At 37.6% G+C, this 27,480-nt stretch overlaps 1 protein-coding gene across 2 annotated transcripts in view; it reads right to left on the bottom strand.

The window, feature by feature from the left end:
- The window catches only part of OPRM1 (opioid receptor mu 1), a 51,819-nt gene extending 24,339 nt beyond the window's left edge, over positions 1-27,480 (bottom strand). For both annotated transcript variants that reach the window (XM_070461402.1, XM_070461401.1), the window contains exon 1: positions 27,021-27,480. In XM_070461402.1, the coding sequence (XP_070317503.1) occupies positions 27,021-27,313 (293 nt within the window). In that variant the 5' untranslated portion in view covers positions 27,314-27,480. The remainder of the gene's footprint in view (positions 1-27,020) is intronic.

The raw sequence follows: 27,480 nt of genomic DNA on the forward strand, positions 1-27,480 counted from the left end.
TTCTCTTATTTTAGAATCTGAAAGTTTTGGACATAAAAAATTATCAAATGTGTTACCACTAATATCAAATTATGATATATCCCTAGGCATTTCTTTAATATTGAAGGAACAACAAAGAAAACTTCAAAATATAATAAAGCAATTCTATCATTGTCAATATTAGAAAATTGCTTTTTGAAGAAGTTCAAGCATGTGCTGTAGATCATACGTTTTTAGAGAGTGTAGACTATCTGTAGAATTATTATCTACTGCACTGAGTATAACAAACATAAAATTTCTGGTGATGATATTGTGCATATAACCACTCAGTGCAAGTATAATATGAAAGACAGCATGGACAGACACATTTAAAACCATAATTGATTATCCATTCAGCATAGAATCCAGCACAAGACGGGCACCAGTAAATGAAGCTGAATACAGGAAAAAGGGCTTAGGTTATTTTATTTTTTTATGGTAAGATGAAACAAATTTTTTACAGGAACCAATGGCTTTTGAAGTAAAAGTTAACATGGAATATTCTTTTTTGCTTTGCCATTCGGTTGTCAAATTGAGAACTTTGTTCACAGAAAGTCATGGAACGACGAGAAGCGAGGTCTGAGAGGGGCTTTGAGGACCACATCGTTCGATCACCTTCTTTTATGGTAGAAGAAACTAAATATAGAGAGATGTACAAATGTTTGAGACCTTTTCTCTGCTCTTCCCTAGGCTCCATTTAAAACTGAAATTACCTTCTGTGCAGTAACTGCATTGCGTGCCTTGTGTATTTCTGGACGTGCATTGATGATATACTCAGCCACCATGCAGCTAAAGCAAGGTAGGCATGCAAAGGTTTTTAATCTTCTTTTCAAAGATGCCCATGCTGGGAGTATACTGGGAATTTTGAGATATTTTCTCATTATATTGAATGTGGTAACAGAACCATATTTTTTAAGGAGAACCAAGTTTGCTCCTTTTCCTTTTTTTACTCTCTTACAATCCATGATTTAAACCTATCAATTCCATGTAGTTGACTTACAAGCTCTCTCTCAAGATCCATCACTACATTTCCAGGTTTTTTTGGGACATCTGTAATCTGCTCTAGGCTTCTCAAGTGCAATGATTCGCAAAGTGTGCTTATTCTTTCTTACATACCACAAACACCATGACCATCACCATCCACAATCAGTAATAGCAAAATAACCAATAACATCATTGAAGAAGATGTAACGAATGGTGAGTTGAGATAATTAGAAAGGGAAAAGCTAATTATATTTTTAGAAATAGAGAGTAAAGGAGGAAGGGTGAAATAGAACTCCTAAATTACAGCATGCAAGAATGGATAGAGAGTAATATCATTATTTAACAGAGAAGGAGAAGAAGAAAAGGAGATTTGGTTTTGATAAAGAGTTCAATTTTGAGTGTATTATGTTGTGTAGCAAAAGAAACATGACTATTATACCTGAATATATGTTTGCAGTTCAGCTGGGAAATTTATTTATAAGTCATCAAGCTCTAGATGGTATTTCCAATCATGCAAGTGGATGAAATTGCCTTTCTGTATGATGAAAAATGTGAAGAATGCTGAAGGCAGAGAACAAAGCTTCATAAAGGGACAGAAAAGAAGAGAGGGAGAGAAGGAGAGAGGATATGAAGAGATTATATAATGATACAATACTTCAGGATGTGAATGAGAAAGAAATGAATGTTTAAAATGTCAGAGCCAGAAGCCAGTCTGTGGAAGAGTCTTCTAATCGGAGGACACACTTTTGTAAATGAGGGATTTGATTTTTTATGAATATCCAACAAAATGGCTCGTTTCTATTATTATTATATTTGATCATACAACATAAAATGCATTTATTCACAGACTATAATATTGATGTCAATTGTTTGAAATAGAATTTATCGGAATTCTTGCTTCTGAAAGAACACGTTTGTAGCAGTACCACAGCTACAAGTTTATACCTAATTTCCTTATAAATCTTATAGCTCATATAAGAAAGAAATTTGATAGGAATTTCCACAAATTTAACAATATTAAAAATTACAATTTCAATATAAACTTGTAGAATGGGAAGACATTTTTCTATAGTCTTAATAAAAATAAATAAATTTTGATTGATGAAGCTAGAGAAAAATTAAATTATTTTTCTACTTTCCTATAGAAAATGATAAGGCAAAATTGTTGTCAAAAGGCTTTAAAATATCTACCAATCTGTGAATGATATATAATGTGTCATTATCATTTTAATTAAAATTTTAATGATTACTCTATAGGTTGAAAATGATTTAATGTATTCCTTGATGAGTTATATTGCCTTTTGTATTAATTTGTTTTTACTTTTTGCCCATTTTTGGATCATGTTTTTCTTATTGACTTGTTAGCAATTAAAATGGATACTGTAAATATTTCTTCTCAGGCTGCTAGTGTTTAACTTTATTCATCATGGGTTTCTGTTTCTTAAAACTGTCAAATTTAATTCCTTTATGGTGTGTGTATGTATGTGTTTTGCATCTATTTTTCATAAAGACTTTTCTTATTATGTGGTTGCTGAAACACTTTTGAAATTTCCTTTTAATAATTTAAAAATATAGATTTTCTTCAGAATGTATTTTTGATTTTTTAAAAAAAATGTGGTGCTTGTTTATTGTAAAAATAAAATAATACAGGAAAGCACAAAGGAAGAGATGGGATGCTATAATCCAGAGGTATCATTTTGGCTAATGTCCTTCTAAATTTCTTCTTATACATGAGAAGAGTAACATTCATTTATACCAGCTACTGGCCTGGCATTGCACTAAGCAAATTTATAACACTGAGGGGAGAGGCACTTTATCATCCCCATTTTACAGATGAGCAAACTAAGCCTCCGAGATCCGATACTTTACTAAAAGTTATAAAGCCCATAAGTGATAGAACTGAAGTTACCCTGGTTCTGTTCACTCATCCATGCTGCCTCCCTCTAACACACAGAGAGATCCCTCAGGTAGAATTTGAGTCTTGCAGCTCTTCCAAGCCCAGCACATAGGAGACACTAAAAAATGCTTATTTTTATTTGGTTATCTAAAAAATGTATTTGATCCATATAAAAAAAACAGCTGAACATAACTTTATCCTTGGGATGAAAAATGACAATTTCTCTTCTCCTATCACATTTCTATTGTTCATGTGGTCATTTTCAGCATTTGTAACTTGCCTCTGAATTTATAATTTGAGAGTAAAGTCATCAGTAGCCCTTAGCACTACTGATCTCTCTGTTTCATCATTTACTCTTTTCAAAAGGAGTAACTTACCCAGTTTACGTGTTTAGGATAAAGAGTTAGTTATGTACAGCTCTGCCACTTTTCCTATCTCTTTCTGAAATTCAGCTGCTAAAAGGGAACATGTTATGTTCCACTGATCCAGGTTCCAAATTGTAAAGGGGATGGTCCCCACATGGGGAGGTTGCCAGTGGGCCAGGCCTGCGGGATACTCTATTTCATTCTGGGTTTATACTTAAGAAGCCATTATTATTGCATAACTACGTCACATCAGCTAAGTATTTTTCAGTAATAAAGTTGACTTTTTTCTTTGCTGATTCATCTTGTGCTATCTCTCAGTTGGTTCAAACAGCAGAGAAAGCAGGAGTGACATTTAATAGGACTGTTTAAACATTCATATTGCCTACCGGGAACTTATCTATAATTTTCAAAAATTGATTTCATTGATTTATTGATTTTTAACTTGTATTCTTTAAAAAAAAAAATGAAGAAAGATTTCTGAAATGTGTTCTGGAGTACAAGGGCCAAAAGTGAAACCTTGTGCCTGTTCTCAGTCATCTTAAAAATGAAAGATTATTTTGTATTCACTTTGAGTATTTAATACAGGCAAATCTTGTGCTATTTATGAACTTGAGAATAAATTTCAACCTTTTGCAAAGCTTGCACATGAAATCTTCATGCTATGTGATATATGTGTGGATTTTATTAGGATTACCTGTATTGTTGTTTTTCTGTAAGTTTGTGGAGTATAGTGAACAGACTCAATCTGTATTCTGCAATGTGTCTGTCTGAACGGCAGGATCAATTTCCCTGACCCTAAAGCCCACATCTATATAATTTCTTTAAATTTGAAATTCCCATTCATCTCATGTTTTTAAAGTATTCCCCACTCCATAAGAACAAATCAAAAATAAATTATACCTCCCCATGTCATCTTATCATTCCCTCATTGATCATCATTTTCCCCCCCTCCCCTATTGCTGAAGGAAAAGAATAAATGACATGTGAAAGTAGTGAGACTGAATGATAGAAAGAAAATAAGTCCCTGACAACTTTCAGGAAGCAAGTCTAGTTCCTGACAGCTGGGTTGTGATATTTCTTTGTGGAACATAATTTTATAGAATATCAACCTCAGAGGAGACCTCTTCATGATTGATTGTGATGCAATAAGACAAAAACAGGTGGATCCTGTAATCATGCCTGGTAAGAGATAAAACCAAAATCACCCAGAACCATAAAAAAGGCAGACATCTCCCTTTCCTGGTTAGCATTAATTGACAATTGCTTATTAGTCAGTGATAACTCAAGCCCTACTCTGTTAATTCTGCCTCCTATATTAAAAAAATCTTTGATGCCCATGTATCAAACTCCTCTTGCTCTGAAACAGCATCCTATCTAGAGAGAGCTCTGCTTTCTTGAATCCTCTTCTAAATCACCAAACAAAAATTAAAATCCCTGTGATTTTGCTGCAGCAAAATTAATGTCTAATTTCATTTGCCACTAGGTATATTCCCAGGGGCTTTTGGCTGGTAAGCATTGATAGTCTAGTGTGCTCGCATCAGGAGGGATCAGCAGCAGCAGGCCAACAGCAATCAGCAATTGGGGGAAGTCTTAGGAATCTTCCAGTGATGTCCATGGATGGTCTACAGGGCATGGTAGCTACAACAGCTGCCTGCACCCTTGCAATCTTGGCAAATATATTTATCCAGTGTCTATCTGTAGCAGGCAGAATCCATTCCTGGTGGACCTAGGGGCTTTGAGAGCTCACATTGGATACTACCTCTCCTTTTTTTCAGGATTCCTCCCCTCTCTCAGAGCCTACAATCATGCACTGCTTCCTTAGCTGCATCCTCAGGGTGCTCCAGGTTAAGTCCGCTCACCTGTGATGCATTGCATCTCTACAAGGACTATTGAACGTGCGTCTTTAGGTCTAGATGTGCCCAAAGCAAAGACCTACTTGCCCAATTGTAGTCATCTGGTTTCTATTTATCAGGTTTATTTTCAATATCTTTCAGAGATATTTTGAACTTTAAAATGATTTATCATTTAAATCATTCCCTGGGGCATCCCTGGAGGACAAGTGGTTAAGACTTCACCTTGCAATGCATGATCCTTGATTGGGGACCTAAGATCCCACATTTCTTGAGGCCAAAAATTCAAAATGTAGAACAGAAGCAATACATAACAAATTCAACGAAGACTTTAAAAATGGTCCACTTAGGGAAAAAATAAAAGTAAAATGACTATCTGATGTTCTTTTAATTAAAATCTTAAGTGTTAGGAGCTTAAGAAACAAAAATCTTACCTTTCAAGGTAGGACTATACATTTGTGGCAGTTCTCCAGTCATACCAATTGCTTACTTAATCTTAAGAGCAAGGCCAACACTATTTAAACATTGCATCTACACAAGAGCGAGTAACTAAAACCACCTTGATCTTGTTAAATTTTCCCAAATTTGACTTCTTAATCATGTTAGGAGTAAGACACTCCAGCATAGCATAGAAGAAAGAATATTGGATTTGGAAGTAGGATACACAGGTCTGAGGGGCTTCCCTGGTAGCTCAGCTGGTAAAGAATCTGCCTGCAGTGTGGGAGACCTGGGTCTGATCCCTGGGCTGGGAAGATCTCCTGGAGGAGGGCTTGGCAACCCACTCCAGTATTCTTGCCTGGAGAATCCCATGGACAGAGGAGCCTGGAGGTCTGCAGTCCACGGGATTGCAGAGTCAGACACGACTGAATGACTAAGCACAGCAAACAGGTCTGAGCACCACGTCCTGTGACCTGGGGGATGAGCTGAGCTTCAGTTCTCACAACTGTAAAAACACGATTATATCACCACTAAAAATTACCATTAAAGCAAATTAAATTAGGATGGTTTCATGTGTTATTTTTTGAGTATTATAAGTGGTATTTACTGAATGGTTACTCTGGGTTAGGTATTGCTGTAAGCTAACTTGAATTTTCTTAATCTTTCTAACAGACTTATAAAGTGCACATTATCACTTCTATTGTCGATGAATAAACCAACTTTTATGAAAGTTAAATAGCTCTCAGGAATAACTGTGGCAGAGGCAGAATTTAAATCCATATCTGTTATAGTTTATACTCTTTGTTATATTACACTGCAGAGTATGTACCATGTGATATAAGCTTTCTATGTGAGAAATAATAACCTTTATAAAGTACAGTAAGGCTTACAAACACTTATATATACCTTTGTGTAAACTGATGCTCACAACAATCTTACAAGTACCTAAAACAACTATGATTATTATCTTTACTTTTTAAAGTGAAATTTCTTTTTAAAAAAAATGTTAATTTAATTGTAGCTTTTAAAAAAATGTTGGCCACACTGTGTGGCATGTGGAATCCTAGTCCCCTGACCAGGGATCAAATCCAGGCCCCCTGCATTGGAACTGTGGAGTCCTAACCACTGGACCACCAGGGAAGTCCTCATCCTTGTTTTAAAGAGAACCAAGCTTTCAAACAGTTGTCAAGGACAAAAAAGGCTTGACATCATACACTTGAAATATTTGGGTGCTTGTTGCTATGCGAGTAAAATGCCTGGATAGTTTGAATTTTTTTACTGGGAGTGTGTGTATGTGTCCTGTAGATAGAACCCTTCATTGCATTTAATATTAGCACAACATGTTGGAGAGAATTATACATTAGAATACTGTGTAGGAAGTTGAAATAAGAACATTCTCATTGCTCCTGAGTTTTGCACCAGAGATTTAATTAAGATCTGTGAAGACTCAATTTAAAATTCCATTTGTCAGAACTGTTGATGAGCATTCCCTGTTTATCCCCCTTAATGTGTTATAGCACCTGCTGATATCTAAATATTTTGGTATTCAATTAATTTCTGCAACAGTAACTGTCCAAAATCTTTTAGGACCAATTGAAGGAAATATGAAGGTAATGCAATTAGTGCCTGGAGATCTTGGCTTATGTAAAATAGTGTATTTATAATAGCAGTTTTCTACCCAAGAAGTATATAATCCTTTATAATTGAACTATCATGTTGACCTGGGATTTTTATAGGAAACAAAAAACAATGTGTTGAGATCTTTTAAAAAGTATTTTCAGGCAGAGAGATTTTTGGTATTTTTCCTTCCCCTGTGGAGAATTCAACAGTACTTGTTAGCAGAAAATATGATTCATGAATAGGCTAGTTATTTGGCAAAGCAAATAAGCCCCATTAATTTTTAAAATTTGAAATTTTAGGCTTGTGGTGCAACAAGGGCTATTAAATCAATATAGAATTATCTTTCAACTTGGACTTAAATCACTTGGCACTAACATTTTTAGTCACAGATTAATGTATTTTAATATAGGGAAACTGCAAACATGATCTTGAATTATCTTTGGTGAAAAAGCTCTTTATGCAATATTTTATCACTTTTCAGGATTATCTATTACTTTTGAAATTTTCTCCTCTTTTATTTTTATTTTCTGTATTTTTCCTTATACTGTAGTACATCCATTTTTTTTAGAATCTGAGAAATATAAAAAGTAAAATACAAATCACCATAAGTTTAAAAGATAGAGACAAACTTTGATAACATTTCATGTTTAACACTCTATGATCAAAGTTATATATTTCACATTTCTTCTAGCTTAATACTTACATTGGACTTTGTGTATGAAATAGAACATCAAGCATTACAGCGTGTTTTTAATTTTCATAACTACATTTATATTTTCAAAATAACTTTTTTTCATCATAAAACACTCTAAGTGTCAATACCGAGTCAAACAAGCATTTACTTAACACCTTTTTATTTTTGCCAAATGCTGTGCTGGGCAGTGGTTCACAACTGAAACAAGTGTTGGAGGGGTATTCAGTATGGTGAGAGACCAGAAACCAGTGTTTTCCAAACAGTATGTGAGGTTTTATGGCAAGGTAGCTGATGATGTGGCACTGTTGAAAGAAGTATCTCACCTATATTCAGGCTTCAAGAAAGTTACAATTATTCAACATTTGTTTCATCACATGTAGAGTGCCCAGGGAAGTATTAAATTTGCTTCTGGAGTCACATGCCTGGCTCAGGTTGCCAAGGATTTTGTCTCTGATTGTGGCAGGAAGGGGTTAGTAGAAGACCGACTGTAAATAAGTCTGTATACTGTTTGTTCTTCAGAAATAAATGTAAATCTAGTTGTTTTCCAATTAGTCTGTTTCCCAGAAACAATTACAAACCTATGTTAAATGCATTTAATTTAGAGATTTTACTACCATTTTGGGCTTCCCAGGTGGCAATAGTGATAAAGAACCTCCTTGCCAATGCAGCAGATATAAGAGACATAGGTCTGATCCCTGGGTTGGGAAGATCCCCTGGAGAAGGGCATGGCAACTCACTCCAGTGTTCTTGCCTGGAGAATACCATGGACAGAGGAGCCTGGTGGGCTATGGTCCATAGGGTCCAGAGTCTGACATGACTGAAGAGACTTAGCACGTATGTATTATCATTTCAGTTGTTCAGCTACCCAGTCGTGTCCAATTCTGTGACCCCATGGACTGCATCATGCCAGGCTTTTCTGTCCATCACCATCTCCCAGAGCTTGCTCAAACTCATGTTCATTGAGTCAGTGATGCCATCCAACCATTTAGTCCTCCGTCATCCCCTTCTCCTCCTGCCTTCAATATTTCCCAGCATCAGGGTCTCTTCTAATGAGTCAGCCCTTTGCATCAGGTGGCCAAGATATTGGAGCTTCAGCTTCAGCATCAGCCCTTCCAATGAATATTCAGGATTGATTTCCTTTAGAATTGACTGGTTTGATCTCCTTGCACTCCAAGGGACTCTCAAGAGTCTTCTCTAACACCACAGTTCGAAAGCGTCAATTCTTTGGCTCTCAGCCTTCTTTATAGTCCAACTCTCACATCCATACATGACTACTGGAAAAACCAAAGCTTTGAATAGACAGACCTTGTTGGCAAAGTAATGTCTCTGCTTTTTTAATATGCTGTCTAGGTTGGTCATAGTTTTTCTTCCAAGGAGCAAGTGTCTTTTAATTTCATGGCTATAGTCACCATCTACAGTGAGTTTGGAGTTCAAGAAAATAGTCAGCCATTGTTTCCATTGTTTCCCCATCTATTTGCCATGAAGTAATGGGACCGGATGCCATGATCTTCGTTTTTTGAATGTTGAGTTTTAAGCCAGTTTTTCCACTGTCCTCTTTACCTTTATCAAGAGGCTATTTAGTTCCTCTTCACTTTCTGCCACAAGGGTGGTGTCATCTGCTATCTGAGGTTATTGATATTTCTCCCAGCAATCTTGATTCCAGCTTGTGCTTCATCCGGCCTGGCACTCCACATGATGTACTCTGCATATAAGTTAAATAAGCAGGGTGACAATATACAGCCTTGACATACTTTTTTCCCAATTTGGAACCATAACATTTTTCCATGTCCAGTTCTAACTGTTGCTTCTTGTCCTGCATATAGGTTTCTCAGGAGGTGGGTAAGGTGGTCTGGTATTCCCATCTCATTAAGAGTTTGGGAATGATCGGTTTGTTATGATTGACACAAAAGCTTTAGCACAGCCTTTGAAGCAAAACTAGATGTCCTTCTTGAATTTTCTTGCCTTTTCTATCATCCAACAAATGCTGGCAATTTGATCACTGCTTCCTCTGCCTTTTCCAAATCCAGCTTGGACATTTGGAAGTTCTCAGTTCATGTACTGCTGAAGCCTAGCTTGGAGAATTTTGAGCATTACTTTGCTAGTGTGTGAGATGAGCGCAATAGTGCAGTAGTTTGAACATTCTTTGGCAGTGCCCATCTTTGGGATTGGAAGGATAGGATTCCAGTCCTGTGGCCACTGCTGAGTTTTCCAAACTTGCTGGCATATTTCATTTTATGGATAGTAGATAATTATGCTTTTTATCAGTTTATTTTCTGCTCTATGAAGTGGGACTTCTGATTCTTGGCCTAAACTTTGTGCTTTTAAATATCTGTGAAATGGTAGGTCCATAGCAGAGGCCAGAAAAGTCCCTTTAGTCACCTAGGGTAGCCTCTCACATGACACAACACTATGATGAATCCATGGCTGATTCATGTCAATGTATGGCAAAAACCACTACAATTAAAAAAAAAAAAAAGATGGATCTGAATTTCTTAGTCTCACGTTATCTTGTGATTTCTCTTCTTCCAAGTCCTGGGAAAAGCCTCACTACCATTGTTCTAATATCATAGCTACTGTCATCTCCTTTCTTCTCCTGGGGAGTCATATATCCATTGGTTTTTCAGGGAGAAAAAGAAGCTTGTCCATTGAGGATTCCTCTCACAATGTTTGTCAGAGTTCAGTCTATCCTATTGATAGAAGAAGCAAAATTCCATGCCCTGGTCCTCTCCCTGGATCATTCATGTTCTTCAATCTGCTTCTAAAGCGTGGAAGGTGAAAGGAAGTAGAGTGGAGTCTATGGGAAGACTTTGGTTGTAGAAGTGGAATAAAATAGGATTCCACATCTTTTCATAAGGACCTGAGAAGCAAAGAAAGACTTAAAGGCGAGAGACATGTGTGAGAGGGAGGCTTGTCAGTCCTTCCGACATCTGTTTACCTTATTTAGGCTCTCTGGAGTGAATACTGACATGCCTGGTTACTTTCACTTGGCAGTAATTCCAGTTGACTTGCCCCGAGCCTGTCCGTCTGGTGTTTTGCTCAGTAGAGAGACAGAGGAATGGACTAAGATGCTTTTCTTTGAATTTAATTGGGCAGATGATTTAGCAGGATCTTTCAAAGTGTATCTTTTCTTACCAATTGATTCTTCTCAAATTCTTCCAGAATTAATTCTTCTAGATCCAAATTTTCTCAGTCTCTCTTATCTCTCAATAACCCCTCTCCCATTTGGATTCCTGGGGACAATGAAGTTGGAGAAGGAAAAGGCCCAGACTCCACAGACCCAGGTTCTCGTCTCAACCTGAATATGGAAACTCTTTTTGCTCCCCAATTAAAGAAAAACTGCACATGTTATAAGAATTTCACTTTGGAAAATTACAAGTTTGTTTCGGCTATTAACACTCAGAGAAACAATGTTCTACAAGTTCTTATTTTGGCAAACCAGAAATGGGACACTGAAACACAGGGCTGAAATAAGCATGGCATTAACATAACAGTATAATCAGTATAATTCAATGTACTGAAACATTTCAGCTCCATTATGTCCTATTACCCTTTGTTACTGTGTTAAATTCAGGGGTGGGAGAATGTTTAAAAAAAAAAAAGATAGTCTCATTCTCCAGGAGCTTACAATTTTGCAATTTTGTAAATTTCATTTTTTTTTTTTTTTAGAAATGTAAAAAGGGATCACTGAAGTAAAGGAAAACATGAGAATGGCCTGGTATTTGGCTGAATAATAGATCCAAAAACCCTCCTTGGATCTGTTACTCACAGTACTGAGATTGGCATCCCGGTTGTCTCCTGATCAGTTTGTTGATGTGAATTGTTAGCATATGCTGCTCACAGCATAAAATGATGCTTCCAGGGATCAAGGAAAAGAGTACCTCTATATCACAATTGAGTTTTTGTAGTTAGAAGTTCCACAAACAATTAATGGATTTTATTATTATTATTATTATTTTTCAGGTTGAAGGGCAGACTCAATCAGAGACCTGAATCAAGTTATTCCAGAGACAGAAGCTCAATCCAAAATGTCACAGCTTAATACGAAGGAAAAACTCCAGATTTTGACCTCTCAAAACCCAAGTTTCCTATTTACTTTATTCTCATTTCAGTGGGGGCACAGCCTATCAATAAAGAAAAAGTCATGAAGAGGTTATCAATTAGGGAACATTCTGGAAAGTATGATAGGTAAGGTAGGATAATAGGCTAGTCAGTCATCCTAGTGAGACTTCAAAACTTAGCTCAATGAAACTAAACCTAACAGTTTTGAAAGACCTTAAGCTTTTCAGGGCCATGTAGGTCTTGTTTCATATCTTAGTACTGAACTTCCCTGGTAGCTCAGATCTTAGTATTAACATTTATTAACTGGCAAATTTGGGCTTATTACTTAAATTTTCTGAGATATGCTCTCTTCATTTGTAAAACTTGAAAGATATCAGTATCTTCCTTAAATGGTTGATGTAAAAATGAAAAAATTTCAATAGTATGTTTAAAGATTATTGATATGGAGGCTAATGTATACTGTAACTTTCAACAAATGTTAGCTAAAGTGATATAGATGACAATGCCTCTTATGGGTTTCAAATTTAATGAAGCAGATACTATGTGCTCTGATAAGACAGAGGTTAAATGTTTATACTTATAAAAGTGTTAGTTTTGCTCTGCTTGTATTAATTTTTTAGAATGTTTTCTCATGTGTGCTAAAGGTAACTGATGCATCGAAGCCTAGATTTTTCTAAAATCACAGCAATTTTCCTTGACTCCTCCAATGATTTGATATGTTTAACTTCACATCTTCATCTATCTTGACTAGAATGTTGACTAGAATATATTATTTTCAAATATCAACTTAACTTCAAACAACTGTGTGGGCAGAATATCTCAGCTACATCAAAGCATGAATTCTATTATTGTTCCAGGAGACTAAATCTTCTGATAAAGGACATATATCTTTTTGTAAAACATGTTTTAAAAAGCAATTAAAGTAAGGGTGTGTGGAAGGTCATGCTAACTCATTCATTCATATGCTCTTATTTTTGAGTTTCTAAAGTGTTGAAAAAATAGTACTCTTGTGGAAATTATCATTGGTTTGGTTTATATATCTTAATATATGCTTTGTTGCATTGACTCATGTACCAGTGTCTTTCATGGAAATGTGACACATTTATTTAAAGACTGGAAACTTCTGTTTACTTTCAGAGTAATGATCTTTTTTCAAAAGATGACATCAATTTCTCCTTTGATACTTGTATGCTAAATTCTGCAAAATGGATAGCAATTTTAAAGAACAGAAGATTTGAGCTTGACTTCTAACTTGAGCTCTCTGCTCCCTGTGTTTCTAAATGACAGGGTGTTCAGAAATAAAACAGACATTGTTTCAATGCAGGGACACACTGATGAATGTCTTCCAGCAATGGCTCTTGAGATTTTCTTCCTGTGAGTCCCATTCATTCCAGACTCCACTTTGCCACTGCATTATCCTTCATACTTGCGGAATGTTTGTAATATCTGCTTTGAGAAATACTTATAAATCCTAGTCAATGGGGTTCTCTTTTTCACTGTTCTGTGAAAATTAACCAAGGCCCGCTCCACTCACTTTCATCTTGTCTCTGAAACATAAATAATATGTTTAATGAAATTTGGAAGATTAAATAAAGACTTAAATCAAAAAGTATCCCATTGCTTGGCTTGGTAATGGAGGAAGGAAAACTACCATAATTGCAATAAACCTTGGGAAGAGTGTTTGTCAGATAGTATGATTGAGGAACCCTGGGTCAGTTACCTTTGACATTTATCAGCTGGTGAAATGGTTTAATATTCTTCTTGACTAGACTGTACTTTTAGAGATAGGTAGAACCTGATCTGGGCTTCCCAGACGGTAACTCCAAGGCTGATTAATGTCAATGTATGACTAAACCCACTACAATATTGTAAAGTAATTAGCCTCCAACTAATAAAAATAAATAGAAAAAAAAAAAAAGTATTCACCTGCCAATTCAGGAGACATAGGTTCGATCCCTAGGTTGGAACCAAACCCAGGAGGAGGCAACCGTTCCAGTATCTATTCCTGAAAAATCCCATGAACAGAGGAGCCCGGCAGGCTACAGACCATGGAGTTGTAAAGAGTCGGACATGGCTGAGCGACTGAGCATGAGAACTTAGTCTGTTTTTCTCAATGGTATATTTTGGAGCTTCTAAGTGGGTACTTTGTAAGCAGTGTTCAACAAACATGAGCTTTAAATTCATCTTTAGTATTAGTTTGGTTTACAATGTCTTTCCCTGTCCATACTCATATTTTTTATATGTTTTGTTTATTTTGCAATGTAGTTAAATAATCTTTCTTTTGTCATCAGAAGGAAAGACTGTTTGAAGGATCTCAGTATTGCCTGCTTTTAGTAGGACCTCTTGTCTTGGTGGCCTTGGATCACCAACATCACCAGCAGCATGCTCATATTCAATTTCATTCAACCCATGTGGTTTCCTCTTTAGAACTGATGGGGACTGAGTAAGTATGAAATTATAATGTTTATAATAATTTCCCTTGTTCTTTTTGGCGGGCACAATCAGTGTCTGATAGTCAGGTCACACTGCCAGCAGCATTTTTCAATTAGCATTTAATACTCCCCCACAAAATGCTCAACCTTTCGCTGGCACTGAACCCAGTGTTTCAGTGAAAAATTGTTCAGAAGCAAAGGCCTTTTCTTTCATTGATCTCCTTGTTCCCCTACAGTTTCTGTACTTGGAATACTCTCAGCTTTCAGGGACACTGTAGATCTCAAAGATGTTATTTTCTACTTTGTGCTTGCTTTATTTGTAGTGTTAACTGCTCTGATTTTAAACATTGACAGGCATTACCTTGCAAGTCCTGGAAAAATCCATTATGAAGGTGTTAGGAACAGACATTCACACAGACTCACTGTACCATCATTAATGCATCCTCCATGAAGAGTTCCATCTTTTTCACCTATTTTACTGTGATTAGTGAGTCAGACTCTAACAGAAGCCAGGACTTTTCACAAAGATGTTATTTTAAATTTCTAAATTTTCAAAGCTTGTATTCAGAGGACACCACTATTATAAGTTATTTTTTTCTAATTCAAGTAAACTATTCTGCTGAGTAAAAAGGAGTTTCATCATATGAAGTCTGTGTTTAGACATAGATTCTGCCTTAGACACTTTGACTAATACCAGTTTAAGTGTGAAACATCTAAGTTAAAAATAGCTATTTTTCTCCAAAATAATTGGTTTGTGTCTTTTTTCTCTATCAAACGTTTTTATGTAATATAGACAGGCTAATCAATAGGGAGCTAAGTAAATTCTGATTAAATGTCCTTAGAATTCTGTTCACATCATCTTAGTGCCAACAAAATGAAGTTGGAGTGATCTAGGGCATTGGAATGAATCAAAGAATGATAACAGGGACCCCATGCAACGCCTTGCCTTGCCTCTGCAGAAATCGTGATTCCAAAAGGCCAAACTGTATTTCAAGGTGTAATAATACGATTGATTTATGAGAAGGCAAGAATACTGAGTGAATGTTGAGATCTTGCGTGCCGATGAAGTGAACCCAGTGGGAGGGAAGAGAAGAAATTCCCAGAGGGAGGGAAATTGAAAGTGAAAGTCGCTCAGTCCTGTCTGACTCTTTGCAACCCCATGGACTATATAGCCCACGAAATTCTCCTGGCCAGAATACTGGAGTGGGTTGCCATGTGCTCCTCCAGGGGATCTTCCCAACTCAGGATCGAGCCCAGGTCTCCCACAGTGCAGGCGGGTTCTTTTACCCACTGAGCCACCAGGGAAGCAAATAGCTAAACTCCTTACTCTTACAAAGCGCTTTTAGAATTTACAGCACATTTCCATACATCTTTCTAATTTGGACCTAAACTCCAAGTGAGGTTGAATGTGATTACCATTCCTTTGGTAAAGTTAACTAGTGAGACTCAGGGAAACTCTGTGGCTCTGATAACTAGTGAGAGGCAGAGATTCAAACATGAGTCTCCTTGTTCTAGGGTTAGCACTGTGTCTACGCTAGAATGCCTACTATTAATGGAACGGATTGGTGAATTTCAGGGAGCTTTTTAAGACATCCTGGGCTTTTGCTTTTCAGGGATGTAGTTTAATTTACTATTTATTCTATAAACAGCTTCTTAACATTCAGAGAAATTAAACGTATGGACACATCTCTTAAACCTCCTTGCCCAGCAGGACTGTTTTCTCCTCCATGAAATAGAGGTACAGATCTGTGCGCCTCAATCCTGACTGTACACTAGACTCATTAGACTCACCAGGGAAGCTTTTAGATCTATCTGTGTCCAGGAGCTATGCCTGGAGTGTCTATTTCATTAGTCTTAGGTGGAAACAGGTTTTCTTTCTTTTTAAATGCTTCCCAGGTGATTCTAGATTTCCCTGCTGGTCCAGTGGTTGGGATTCCACCTACCAAAGCAGGGAACATGGCTCGATTTTCAGTCAGGGAACGAAGATCCCACATGCCACGGGGCAACTAAGCCTGTAAGCCACAACTACTGAAGCCTGTGCACCCTCAAACCAGTGCTCTGTGATGAGAGAAACCGCCATAGTGAGAAGCCCGTGCCCAGCAAGGAAGAGCAAGCCCAGCTCTCCATAACTGGAGAAAGCCCGTGTGTAGCAACAAAGACCCAGAGCAGCCGAAATACACACACACATACATACATACATAAAATCATTAAAAAAAATAATCCTTCATAGGTGATTCTAGCATGCAATCGATATTGAGGACCACTGGAATAGAAGATCTGAGAGATTTTCTTGGTGTCTAAGTGTGTTGCCAGGGTTTCTGCAATACCTCGGATACTCCATGAGTTAACTCGAAGGAGACTCAAATTTGAGTATTCATTTTATCCTGCCTGGGTTTCTCGCTAGAATTTAGCTCCAAATATCCCATGGAAGACATTCTGGGAACTGTAGCATTCTTCAGCTAGACTATCTTACTCATCCAGTTGAGTAACTGGATGAGCTCCCTAACTTGGCTCTCCTTGCGGACTTGTACCTGGTGGCCACCCGGCTGATCTAAAGAAGCTCTGTGAATTCCAGAAAGTTTTCTCTGAGCACAAGTGATCAAAGAAGCAGTCATTTGAATACAGGTGGGGACTGAACTAAAGATGTGAAATCAGACAAGGAAGAGATTCCAGGGTATTTTAGGAAATGACTGAGCAAAACCAAGGGCAGGAAGCCAGAAGACTGCAAATACTGCAGAACACCTAGGCTGCTCCTAGTCCTCTTTATCTGGCTGGACAGTCTAAGTTTTAAAACACAGCCAATAACCGTTTTCAAAACAACTTTTGAAAACCACTAAAAACAAATTTTTAAAAAATGATCAAGTTATGTAAGTCAGAAAGAAGAGGAAAAAATTCCAAGTGATGAGCTTTTGTGCTTCAAAATGCCTACATAGAGATGGAGGGAGATGAAGCTGCCAGTCTCCACCTGGGTGCATGGGGGTGGATATGCGTGCAGGTTCAGGTGTCTTTGAGGACAGATTTCATATTTGCTAAGAAGTTAATGTGAATTTACAGGTGATGGTTTCAATTTTTCCTGAAATCTCCAAATGACTGAAGATGAAAATACTGTGAGAAGGCTTGGAAAATTGCACTGATTTAAGATAACCACAAAGCATATCTAATAAACGGAAATTTTTCAGAACTACTATTTTCTAAGCACTTACTCCCTAATCCCTGGTAATGGTGGTAATAATGGTAAAAGTGGTAATAATGGTAAGAGTGGTAATGAATATTGTAGATTGTCTGGATCAGATGAAGACTAGGAGTTGAAGATGGCCACTGGGGTGACATGGAGGTGGTCCTGTGTGATTACTTTTTTGATCCAACTTCAACATCCATTTCAGAAAAGCAGTATCCTCTGTCATAAAAAAGTGGTATTCTCTTTCCAAAAAATCTATGAGCGTTTTTCAGATTTGTATGCATCAGGCTTCCCTGATAGCTCAGTTGGTAAAGAATCTGCCTGCAATGCAGGAGACCCCAGTTTGATTCCCGGGTTGGGAAGATCCCCTGGAGAAGGGAAAGGCTACCCACTCCAGTATTCTTGGGCTTCCCTGCTGACTCAGCTGATTTGTATGAAACCTCATTTTGTACTGATATTTCTTCTTGTAAAACACTGCAAGTTGGTACTAGATATTTTAACAAAATGCTTTGTTTCCATCTAGTAAATAACAAAATGCAATCAAATCTGCCAAAGAAGAAGATATGCTCTTTTTATGACCACTGCAAGACAATAAATTCTACTCAGTACACCTGTACCAGAGTTTGGCAAATCATAGCTTGTGGGCCAAATTTGTCAGCTAAGCATGGTTTTCTGTCAGAATGGTTTTACATTTGTAATTTGCATTTTGATTTTTTATATGTATCATAATTAGCTTGGCTGTTTTTAATCTGAGGCTACTATAAGGAAGTAGATTGGTAACACTTACTATGGAATAATTTGCATTATAGAATGAAGTAAGCCAAAAGAAAGGTTTGTATTATTTTGTACTGAAAGAAGAATCATTTCATTCTTGCAAAATGAGTCAACAAAAGAACATATGGCACGATTATTTTCTGATAATCAAATGTATGGATTTTCATAAAATTCAAAGTATTATATTCATAAAATTCATAAAATAGTAGGTAAAATTATTAAATATGCTATTAGAAAGTCAATTCTTTTTTGTTATTAATGAGAAATAGTTTAGAAGCTAAATTTTTCCATGTCTGCCTTCTACATCTGTTTTAGTTAGAATAACAAAAGCCAAAAATAAGTTTATAGGTAGTTTTATATTTTTAAGTGGTTGAGAAAAAAATATTTTGGGGCATGCAAAAATTATATGGAAATCACATTTCTGTGTCTACATAAAATTTTATTGGAACACAGTCATGACCATCTATTTTCATTTTGTCTATGGCTACTTTTGGGCTACTGTGGCAGAGTGGAATAATTGTGACAGAGGCCATGTGGCAACAACACCTAATATATTTACTTTCTGGCCCTTCACAGTGAACATTTTTAACCCCTGGTCTAGACTGCGAGGCCATCCCTCTTCATCTGATGGGTGTCAATTGTGTGCAAAATGGAGTAAAATAAGGTGAATTCTTACCTTGGAATCATTTAAATTCAAACTTTACATTGGCTTATGAAAACATCTTGGTATAAAATAGATTTTTTAGATTCCAAAATTGCCTCCCTACTTCACTGGTGCATTCTCAGCCTTCTCAGAGTGGAAAGACCAGGCTAATTCACACATCTGGAGCCATTAAATTATAGGCAGTTTAGCTTTCTATTGAAAACTAGGGTAAGAATTTTGTGGCTGAAAAATTACTCCAAACTTTGTTGAATATAAACATCAAGTACACTATATAGAAAGCAATGAACAAGGACCTACTATATAACATAGGGAACTCAGCTCAATATTCTGTAATACCTACATGGAAAAGAAACAGACAAAAGCATAGATATAGGTATGTGTGCTGTGTGTTAAGTTGCTTCAGTTGTGTCTGACCCTTCGAGACCCCATGGACTGTAGCCCATCAGACTCCTCTGTCCATGGGATTCTCCAGGCAAGAATACTGGAGTGGATCATCATGCCCTCCTCCAGGGGATCTTCCCAACCCAAGGATCGAACTCGCATCTCATGTCTGCTGCATTGGCAGGCTAGTTCTTTCCTGCTAGCACCACCTGGGTAGCCCAGATATAGGTATGTGTTTGCTGTACTTGGTTGCTCAGTCATGTCCAACCCATTGCAACCCTATGGACTATAGTCTGCCAGGCTCCTTTGTCCGTGGGGATTCTCCAGGCAAGAATCCTGGAGTGGGTTGTCATGCCTTCCTCCAGGGGATCTTCCCAACCTAGGGATTGAATCCAGGTCTCCCGCATTGCAGGTGGACACTTTACCATCTGAGGCACCAGTGAAGTTCAGATGTAAGTATATGTATAATTAAAGCACTTGGCTGTCCACATGAAAGTAGCAGGTCATTGATAATCCACTCTACTCCAATATACAATAAAAATTTAAAAAAATGGCCCCAGATGTAGTGCTGAAGGGCTCTGCAGTGTCCTAAACACAAGAGGACTGTGAGGTGCCTAACGGAGAGTAGACGTCTTAGATAAGTTTCATGCAGATGTCATAGAGGTGCTGGTCATGAGTTCAGAGCCCATGAGTCAACAATACATATTAAAAAAGATGCCTTTTAACAGGAACACACATAACAGAACATTATGTATTGATTAGCTGATGAAAATGTAACTGTATGCTCACAAGATCCTCCCCCTATATTTCCTCTAGAAGCAAGCTTCAGTCTCCTCTAATTCAGTAGGTAAAGTGAATTCATAGGGAAAAAAAAAACTACCATGAACAATGAGAATTGATCATAGTAACTTTTAATTTTTTCACTCTTTAAAATTTTACTTCCTGTAGATAAATTATAAGACTAACAATCTATTTCCTATTCAAAGTTTGTGCGCTCATGTGTAGATATATATGTGTTTTATTTGAATTTATTATTTGCTGATATCATATCAATCCATTGGTACAGGTCAGTTTTCATGGCTCAAGTCATAAAAGCTAAATAAGCATGAACAAGGCAATGAATTGAGGGAATTGTCTGAATTAAGCTTTACATTTGAATAATCTGAGGCATATCTGCTGTGCTGAAAACTTTGAATTACATTTTAAAGATATGCAGTCCTGTTATTCAAGTCTGAAATGTTGAACTTTTCGACTAACAGAGAGATCTACAACTGTAGATCAAATTTCAAGGATAAGCATCAGATATTTTGAAAAATTTATGAGAAAGTGCACAGATTTTTCACAATAGTAGCATTTATTATGGATTACACTTCAGGAAAATTGGTGGTGAGTACTTTGAGGAGGCTTCAAAGTGGAATGAATTTAAGTCGGGACTTGAAGAAGAATTTTGATAGAAGAAAGAAGCATTGAGACCATGAGAGAAAATAGAAAAAGTAAAGAAAAGGTATAAATGAAATTTATATGTAGCACTTTTGAAAACAGTGAGTGGATCAGCTTGGTTTAATTTATTCCACATTAAATTATACTAATACTTGTTAGTACATTTTAATGATTACTATTTGAATCACTTCAGCACACTTACTTATATTCAACTGATAAACTAATACATGATTGAATTGAAAAAGCAAATTTACTTGAAAATATCCTTGCCTGGACAGAAACTGATGTCCAGAATAGAATGATCTCCTTCTCATTTCATAGACTCCACTGCATGTTTCACCCTGTGTAATAGCCCTATATGCCCTCCCCATTGGCTTACAAAGATTCACTTGGTTAGGTTTGGTAGAATCTCTCTGATAAGCTTTACAATGCAACATCCAGCAGGTGATTAATTCCTGAAGGCAAATATTAAAATGATTTCTGAAGGAATTAAAGAGAAAATGAAAGAGAGAAAAAGAGAGAGAGAGATCAGAATTCAAGCTGAATCTGAGAAGTCTGGGTCCAGGTTGGAATCTTCTGTGTGATCTTTGAGACTCAACCACAGGCAATCACAAAGGCTCTACCTGCCAGGCTTCATGGGGGAAAGCATCCTTCCTACCACTGCTTAATATGCAGACTCCAGGGAGTTGTGGGCAAGGAATTGTGCCCCTCCCCCCACCTTTACCAACCACGCTCTTGGGTGTATATGCATCCTTAGCCCAACCATCTCCATCTGGAGACCTTCAGGAAAGGCTTTAAGACACTTTGCTTAATGGATAGGGAGTAGGCAACAGCCATGGACAGTATCCAGCATAATTCTTGAGTTCAGGGAGCCCTTGGTGCTTTTGGTGAGACTCTTCCCAGGTGTCTATCTAGAGACCTTTGTATCAGGGGTCCTTGAAGAAATTCTCCTTACTCTGTGCTTTCCCGCTTTTACCCCATCCTTTCGTGTTAGTCCTGGCCCCTAGGTCCATAAAACGGGAGTATCCTTTGGTTTGGGGCTCCTTGTGCAGTGAGATGATGACCTCCTCTTTCCCCCTTCTCCACATCTGTGCTCATACACGCAACCTGGTGCCTTTCTGTGGGGAAAACGGAACACTGAGGATGGCACCTTTCCTGTCTAACCTTTTGCTTATTCTCTCCCTGTGAGTGAGGAAAGGTGACTTTCAGTGTCGTTCATTCTTAATCAGCCACTACAGCATCTGGCAACTCAGCATTTTCTCTCTCTGACAGAATCCATTTGAGCTCATTTAGAATCCAAGGAAGTGAGATGGAATGCGAAATTATTTAATGTTGTAGATAACTAGCTTCTTTTCTCCAGATAGTAGAGGTGGAAAAACTGTGGCGAAACAGCCCGTGAAGTCACCATAGAAAATGTTAGCACTACTAGTTACCAAGTAGACTCGATGTTAGTCCAGGTAACCCATCTGGCAGAAGAGGAATATTATGCACTGAGAGTTTGAGGCTGAACCATTATTGGCACTTCTCTTCCACGCTGCTCTTTCATTCTGGATTTATTTCTTGACTCAAGGACTCTTAGACTGAGGTACCGGTGGGGAAGGAAATAAGGTGGCCTGAAGCAAGAACGGATGGGTAAAGAAAGGAGTTGCTATGACAAGATCATTAAAGGATGTTTCTTGTATGTGATGCTTCTTGTGTCTGTTGTTTCACTTCACTTTCAAGGGCCCTGACATTTGCTTGAGCTTACCTGTTACGAGTATTCTTACAGTTTATTACACAACAAGGAATCAGTGGAAAAAGAGACAGTAGTTTGTGTCTTCAGAAACCCTCCCTTTCTTTACACATCAGAGATCCTACTGCTACCAACACTCTGACCTCAAATACGCCGAATACTATCCATGGCTGTGGCCTACTTCATATCCATTAAGCAAAATGTACTAAAACCTTTCCTGAATCCTGAGGCAGGAAAAAATTGAAAGGAAAAGCTTGGTTTATAAACTGTCGTGGTAGTTCTGACTGGGGTTGTGTAGAATTTTTCTTAAGAATTTCTAATTGTCAAGAACAATTAGAGTAGTGAAATAATTAGTGTAGTAAACCTACACTCAATGAGTCTGTAAAGCTCTATTTATTAATCAGAATTTACATTGTAGCCAATTATAAAATAACAGAAATGATGAGCTTTGCAGTGCTTGAGATAAGAGCTTGGGTGAAGGTAAGTCATTTTGGAAAGAGATTTCAGGGAACCGAGGTGGGAGGAAGGCTGAGCACTGAAGAACTGATGCTTTCAAACTGTGGCACTGGAGAAGACTCTTGAGAGTCCCTTGGACCCCAAGGAGATCAAAGCAGTCAATCCTAAAGGAAATCAACCCTGAATATTCATTGGAATGATCGATGCTGAAGCTCCAATACTTTGGCCACCCGATGGGGAAAGCCAACTCATTGGAAACGACCCTGATGCTGGGAAAGATTGAGGGCAGGAGAGGAAGAGGGTGACAGAGGATGGTTGGATGGCATCACCAATTCAATGAACATGACTTTGAATAAACTCCAGGAGATAGTGAAGGACAGGAAAGCCTGGTGTGCTGCAGTCCATGGGTCGCAAAGAATTAGACATGACTTAGCTACTGAACAAATAATAGCAAAGATAGGAAAGAATAAAAATGAAACAGAAAAGGAGGAAAAGCTAGCATATGGCTTGAAATGGTCACAATGTGGACCAGACCTTCCAATGTGCCTTGTGATCTATGCAGAACTGTGCATTATTTTGGTTGATTTTTTTCTTCAAAACATTCTTGACAATAATATAATACTATCCCAGTTTAAACAATGGCCACATTCAGTCTGGATGGGAGAGGAATTTGGGGAAGAAAGGATACATGTATATGTATGGCTGAATCCCTTCACTGTTCACCTATCACAATATTATTAATCAGCTATATCCCAATAGAAAATAAAAAGTTTAAATTAAAAAAAAGGAAATTAAAAAAACCCCAACAAGTGGAAGATGTCAGCATTCTTCACGCCAGAGAAAACCGCCTGAGTCCAGATTTAAGGAACCAGAAATGCATACCAGGAGACCACCTGAGGCCAGATTCAAGGAGTATAGGTCCTTACACACACTTAACTTATCAGCAATCTGACCTTTGAACTATTGCTATGAAACTCATCAAATCCTCCTATGTGGGACTGCACAGTTTCTGGGGCAGAAGCCCACTCTGTCCCCCTTTGCCTGGCAAAACAATAAAACTCTGCTTTTCTACTTCCAAAAAAATAATGATTGCCATATTTTGTAATATTTTATCACCAAATTTTCCAGAATATTTGCTGTGATTTTTATAACATAGTTATCCCACAAGTAATTTTTTTCTTTAAGACCAAAAAGCCTTTTAGATAATGAATAGTTATAACACTCTATCATCTAACATCTGGATTTTACAAATTTAGATATATGACATTATCTCTTTTTCTCCCTTATGTTTCTTAGAACAACACTGTAAGAATGATACTTAAGTTATATTATTTAATAATGTTGTTGATGAAGGTGTGATGATGATAGAGTGAAGACACAGGAGAGAAAATCACTAACAAGGCATCTATAGTAGCTTTGTTGTTATTTTTGCTGTTATCTTTGTTGTTATTTTTGCTGCCACTGTCTTTGGTGCCTCAAGGTTTAGTCAATGTAATAAGACATTCTAATAAATGTTATGTTTATTTGGTTAGAAAACCCTAGCTACTTAATAATTCAAAAGTATTTGTTGAATTTTGAATAATAGCAAGAAGTATTTTATCTCAGTACTTTAATAGATACAGCGTTATATTAATCTTTTTAACAGAGGCAATAATATCTGTGAATTGATCACTTTGTAGTGAAATAACCATAGCATGGAGATAGTCTAATTAAATATTCTCAGCTAAATAGATATAGTTCCTTTACTCCCTAAAAGCTTTTCTCATTACTTCATTGGTTACTGAACTATTTTTCTGTCTCACAGTTGTATTCCCAGATGGTTACCTAACCTTGGAATTAAATACCTGACTTTCACAGGTGGGTGTTTGAGGTGCCTTTTCAAATAGTCCTGTATTCTGGTTGGAACTTTAAGCACAGAAAAATAAAGCATAATATCATGTTCTCAGTAAGAGACAAGGTCACCATCCTTTTCCAAGTCATCAAAAGTTCAGAGGTAATACCTTTAAAACAAAATCACCCAACTAGTAATACCTTCAACACTAGAATAAAGCTAATCTGTTTATTCCACAGCCAGTTGTTGCTCTATTGGCTCTCTGCTTTATAGAAAAGCATAAGCCAGAGAGGAGAAAAATGAGGATGGAAAAATACCAAGAGAAGCAATAAAAGCATAAATGATTATGTTTTAGACGACAGCATTTCAAGATGGTTTTATGATTTCTCTTCATTCTTCATTCTCCAGGATTACAGACATAAATTTAGATTAATTTATTATTTCCACATTACTCTGTCAATCTTGTAGTTGAATTAAATCAAATCATGAGCCACTCTAATAAACAGAAAATTACATTGGCTAAGAGCAATTCCATGGTATTGAGCTAATGAACTTATCTGTCCTTGGAGAAATCATTTATATTTTCTGTGCCACATTTTACTCACCTAGCCTAGAAAACCTCTAGGTTCCCTTATGGCCCTATAAGCTTATGATTCCATGAATTTTCTTAGGAGAAATGAGGAATTTTCCCTTCATGGGGCAGGGATGTAGTTGCTATTTTTATTATCATAAATGCAAAATAAGATAGTTTTTATATCTGATAGGAAGCTTTGTATTGAACTATGTAAAGTAAATGTTTTAAAGATAAATTCTTCCACTGATTCTCTTCCTGCATTTTTCCTTTTGTTGTTATCTTTCTTTGCAATAGATGGTGCTCTTTACTCAGAGAAACTACTTATATGATTCCTCATCAAAAGATCAAGAAAATTAGTTTTAATCTTTAACAATCATTAATATAAAAAATTTATGAAAAATTAAAAAATCAGACCTAAAAGTAGAAAGAATTGATTACAAATAACTTGTAGCATCTTAATGAAAGCATAATGGAAAAAATGATTGTTAAGTGATTTAAGAGCTCCACTGAAACCTGCAGTACTTGCTGAATAGAGGAAGCCAATTTTGCAGATAAACATGGAAGTACCATAGAACCTCTAGTAGGAAGAACATCCTAAATCAGGAGCCACTTTAAAGTGTTAAAATAATTATCTACTTCTCAAAAGTTAGAATATAGTATTCCATATTAACATGTAGGATTTGAATAGGCACATCAACACTAACACAATCTACATCAATCTCAGTTGATATTGAACTTGTACGCTTTTTGCCAAATGAATCTGGAACATCTGGACAAACAGAAACTGGGCCACAGACTCTTCTGAAATAATCTCATTAGATGAAGACACTTTTTAATTTTTCTAGAGCAATCATGACAACTTCCTGTGTAATAGTTTATCATCCAGAATTATGCTGTTTTTGGTCACTTCTAACTTGTTTCAACTTTGGGGGGCATCGAAAAACAGTCATGTCCTGCAGTTCCAAACCACCTGACCTGTTCCTGATTCAGTTTGTGACTCCACTAGCAAATCTGTAGCTGCCAACTGCAAACTGGTCTAGGCAACACAGCCATCACCTTACAGCAAAACAGCACCATTTACTGTGGAAAGACACCAGAAAAACTTCCTCTACGAGTGAGGAAGAGGAGGGTGCAGAATGGTGCAGCAAATATGCTGGAATCAGCAGGAGCAGGAAAGTCGCTGAAGTTCATCTCTGAAAAGAACAGAGAAGGAAATCTGCCCCTCCTCCCCCCAATTAAGGATGAAATAACTAGAATTTCTCTTCTATTTTCCACTAATTATTGTTTCCACAGCTCCTTTGGAAGGGACTATGGGACACTGTGCTTAAGAGCCCAGAGCTCTTTTGGCTCAGCATAAGCAAGCTGTTAAGATTGAGGGTTTTTTTGATTGTTTGTTTTTGTTTTGCCAGAGCTTTAGAGCTTTTACCAAAACAACTTCTGTTTCTGAAATTTTGGATTCTTTATTAACGGAGAGAAGAATAGAAAAGTAAGCTTTTGTACCCAAGTAGCAACCACTCTGTCTACTTTCACCTCTACATTCTCCCCTGTTTTACCTCCTTTTTTCTCATCCTCCCCCCCCCCCCCTTATGCTTGGATTAGCCACGGAAATCCGGAGCCCTCTGGCCTTCCTTACCTGACAATCACATACATGACCAGGAAGTTTCCGAAGAGCCCCACCACGCACACGATGGAGTAGAGGGCCATGATGATGATGGCCGTAATCATGGAAGGGCTGCCGGCCGAAGGGCACAGGATGTCGCTCCCGCCCCGCTCGGTGCGGTTCGGACCGCATGGGTCGGACAGGTTGCCTTCTAAGTGGGAGAAGTTGACCCAGGAGCTGGGACTAGGTGCTGGGGAGCAACTCGAAGGGTGTGTGAAGGGATCAGTGCAGTTGCTGGCGTTCGTGGGGACGGCGCCGCTGTCCATGGTGCTGACCGCCGGCCGGGACCACGTTGGGAGGAACCGCGAGCACCCTGACTTTTCGGGTTCCACGCGCGAGCCGCTTCGTCTCGCCGCTGCCACAGCTCCTGATATTTCTTACAGCGACCAACCCCGGCGGAGCCAGAGAGGAGCGTCAGGCAGGCGAGAGCCAA

The sequence above is a fragment of the Odocoileus virginianus genome, chromosome 34 (assembly GCF_023699985.2).
Source record: "Odocoileus virginianus isolate 20LAN1187 ecotype Illinois chromosome 34, Ovbor_1.2, whole genome shotgun sequence".
In the NCBI taxonomy this organism is placed as follows: domain Eukaryota; kingdom Metazoa; phylum Chordata; class Mammalia; order Artiodactyla; family Cervidae; genus Odocoileus; species Odocoileus virginianus.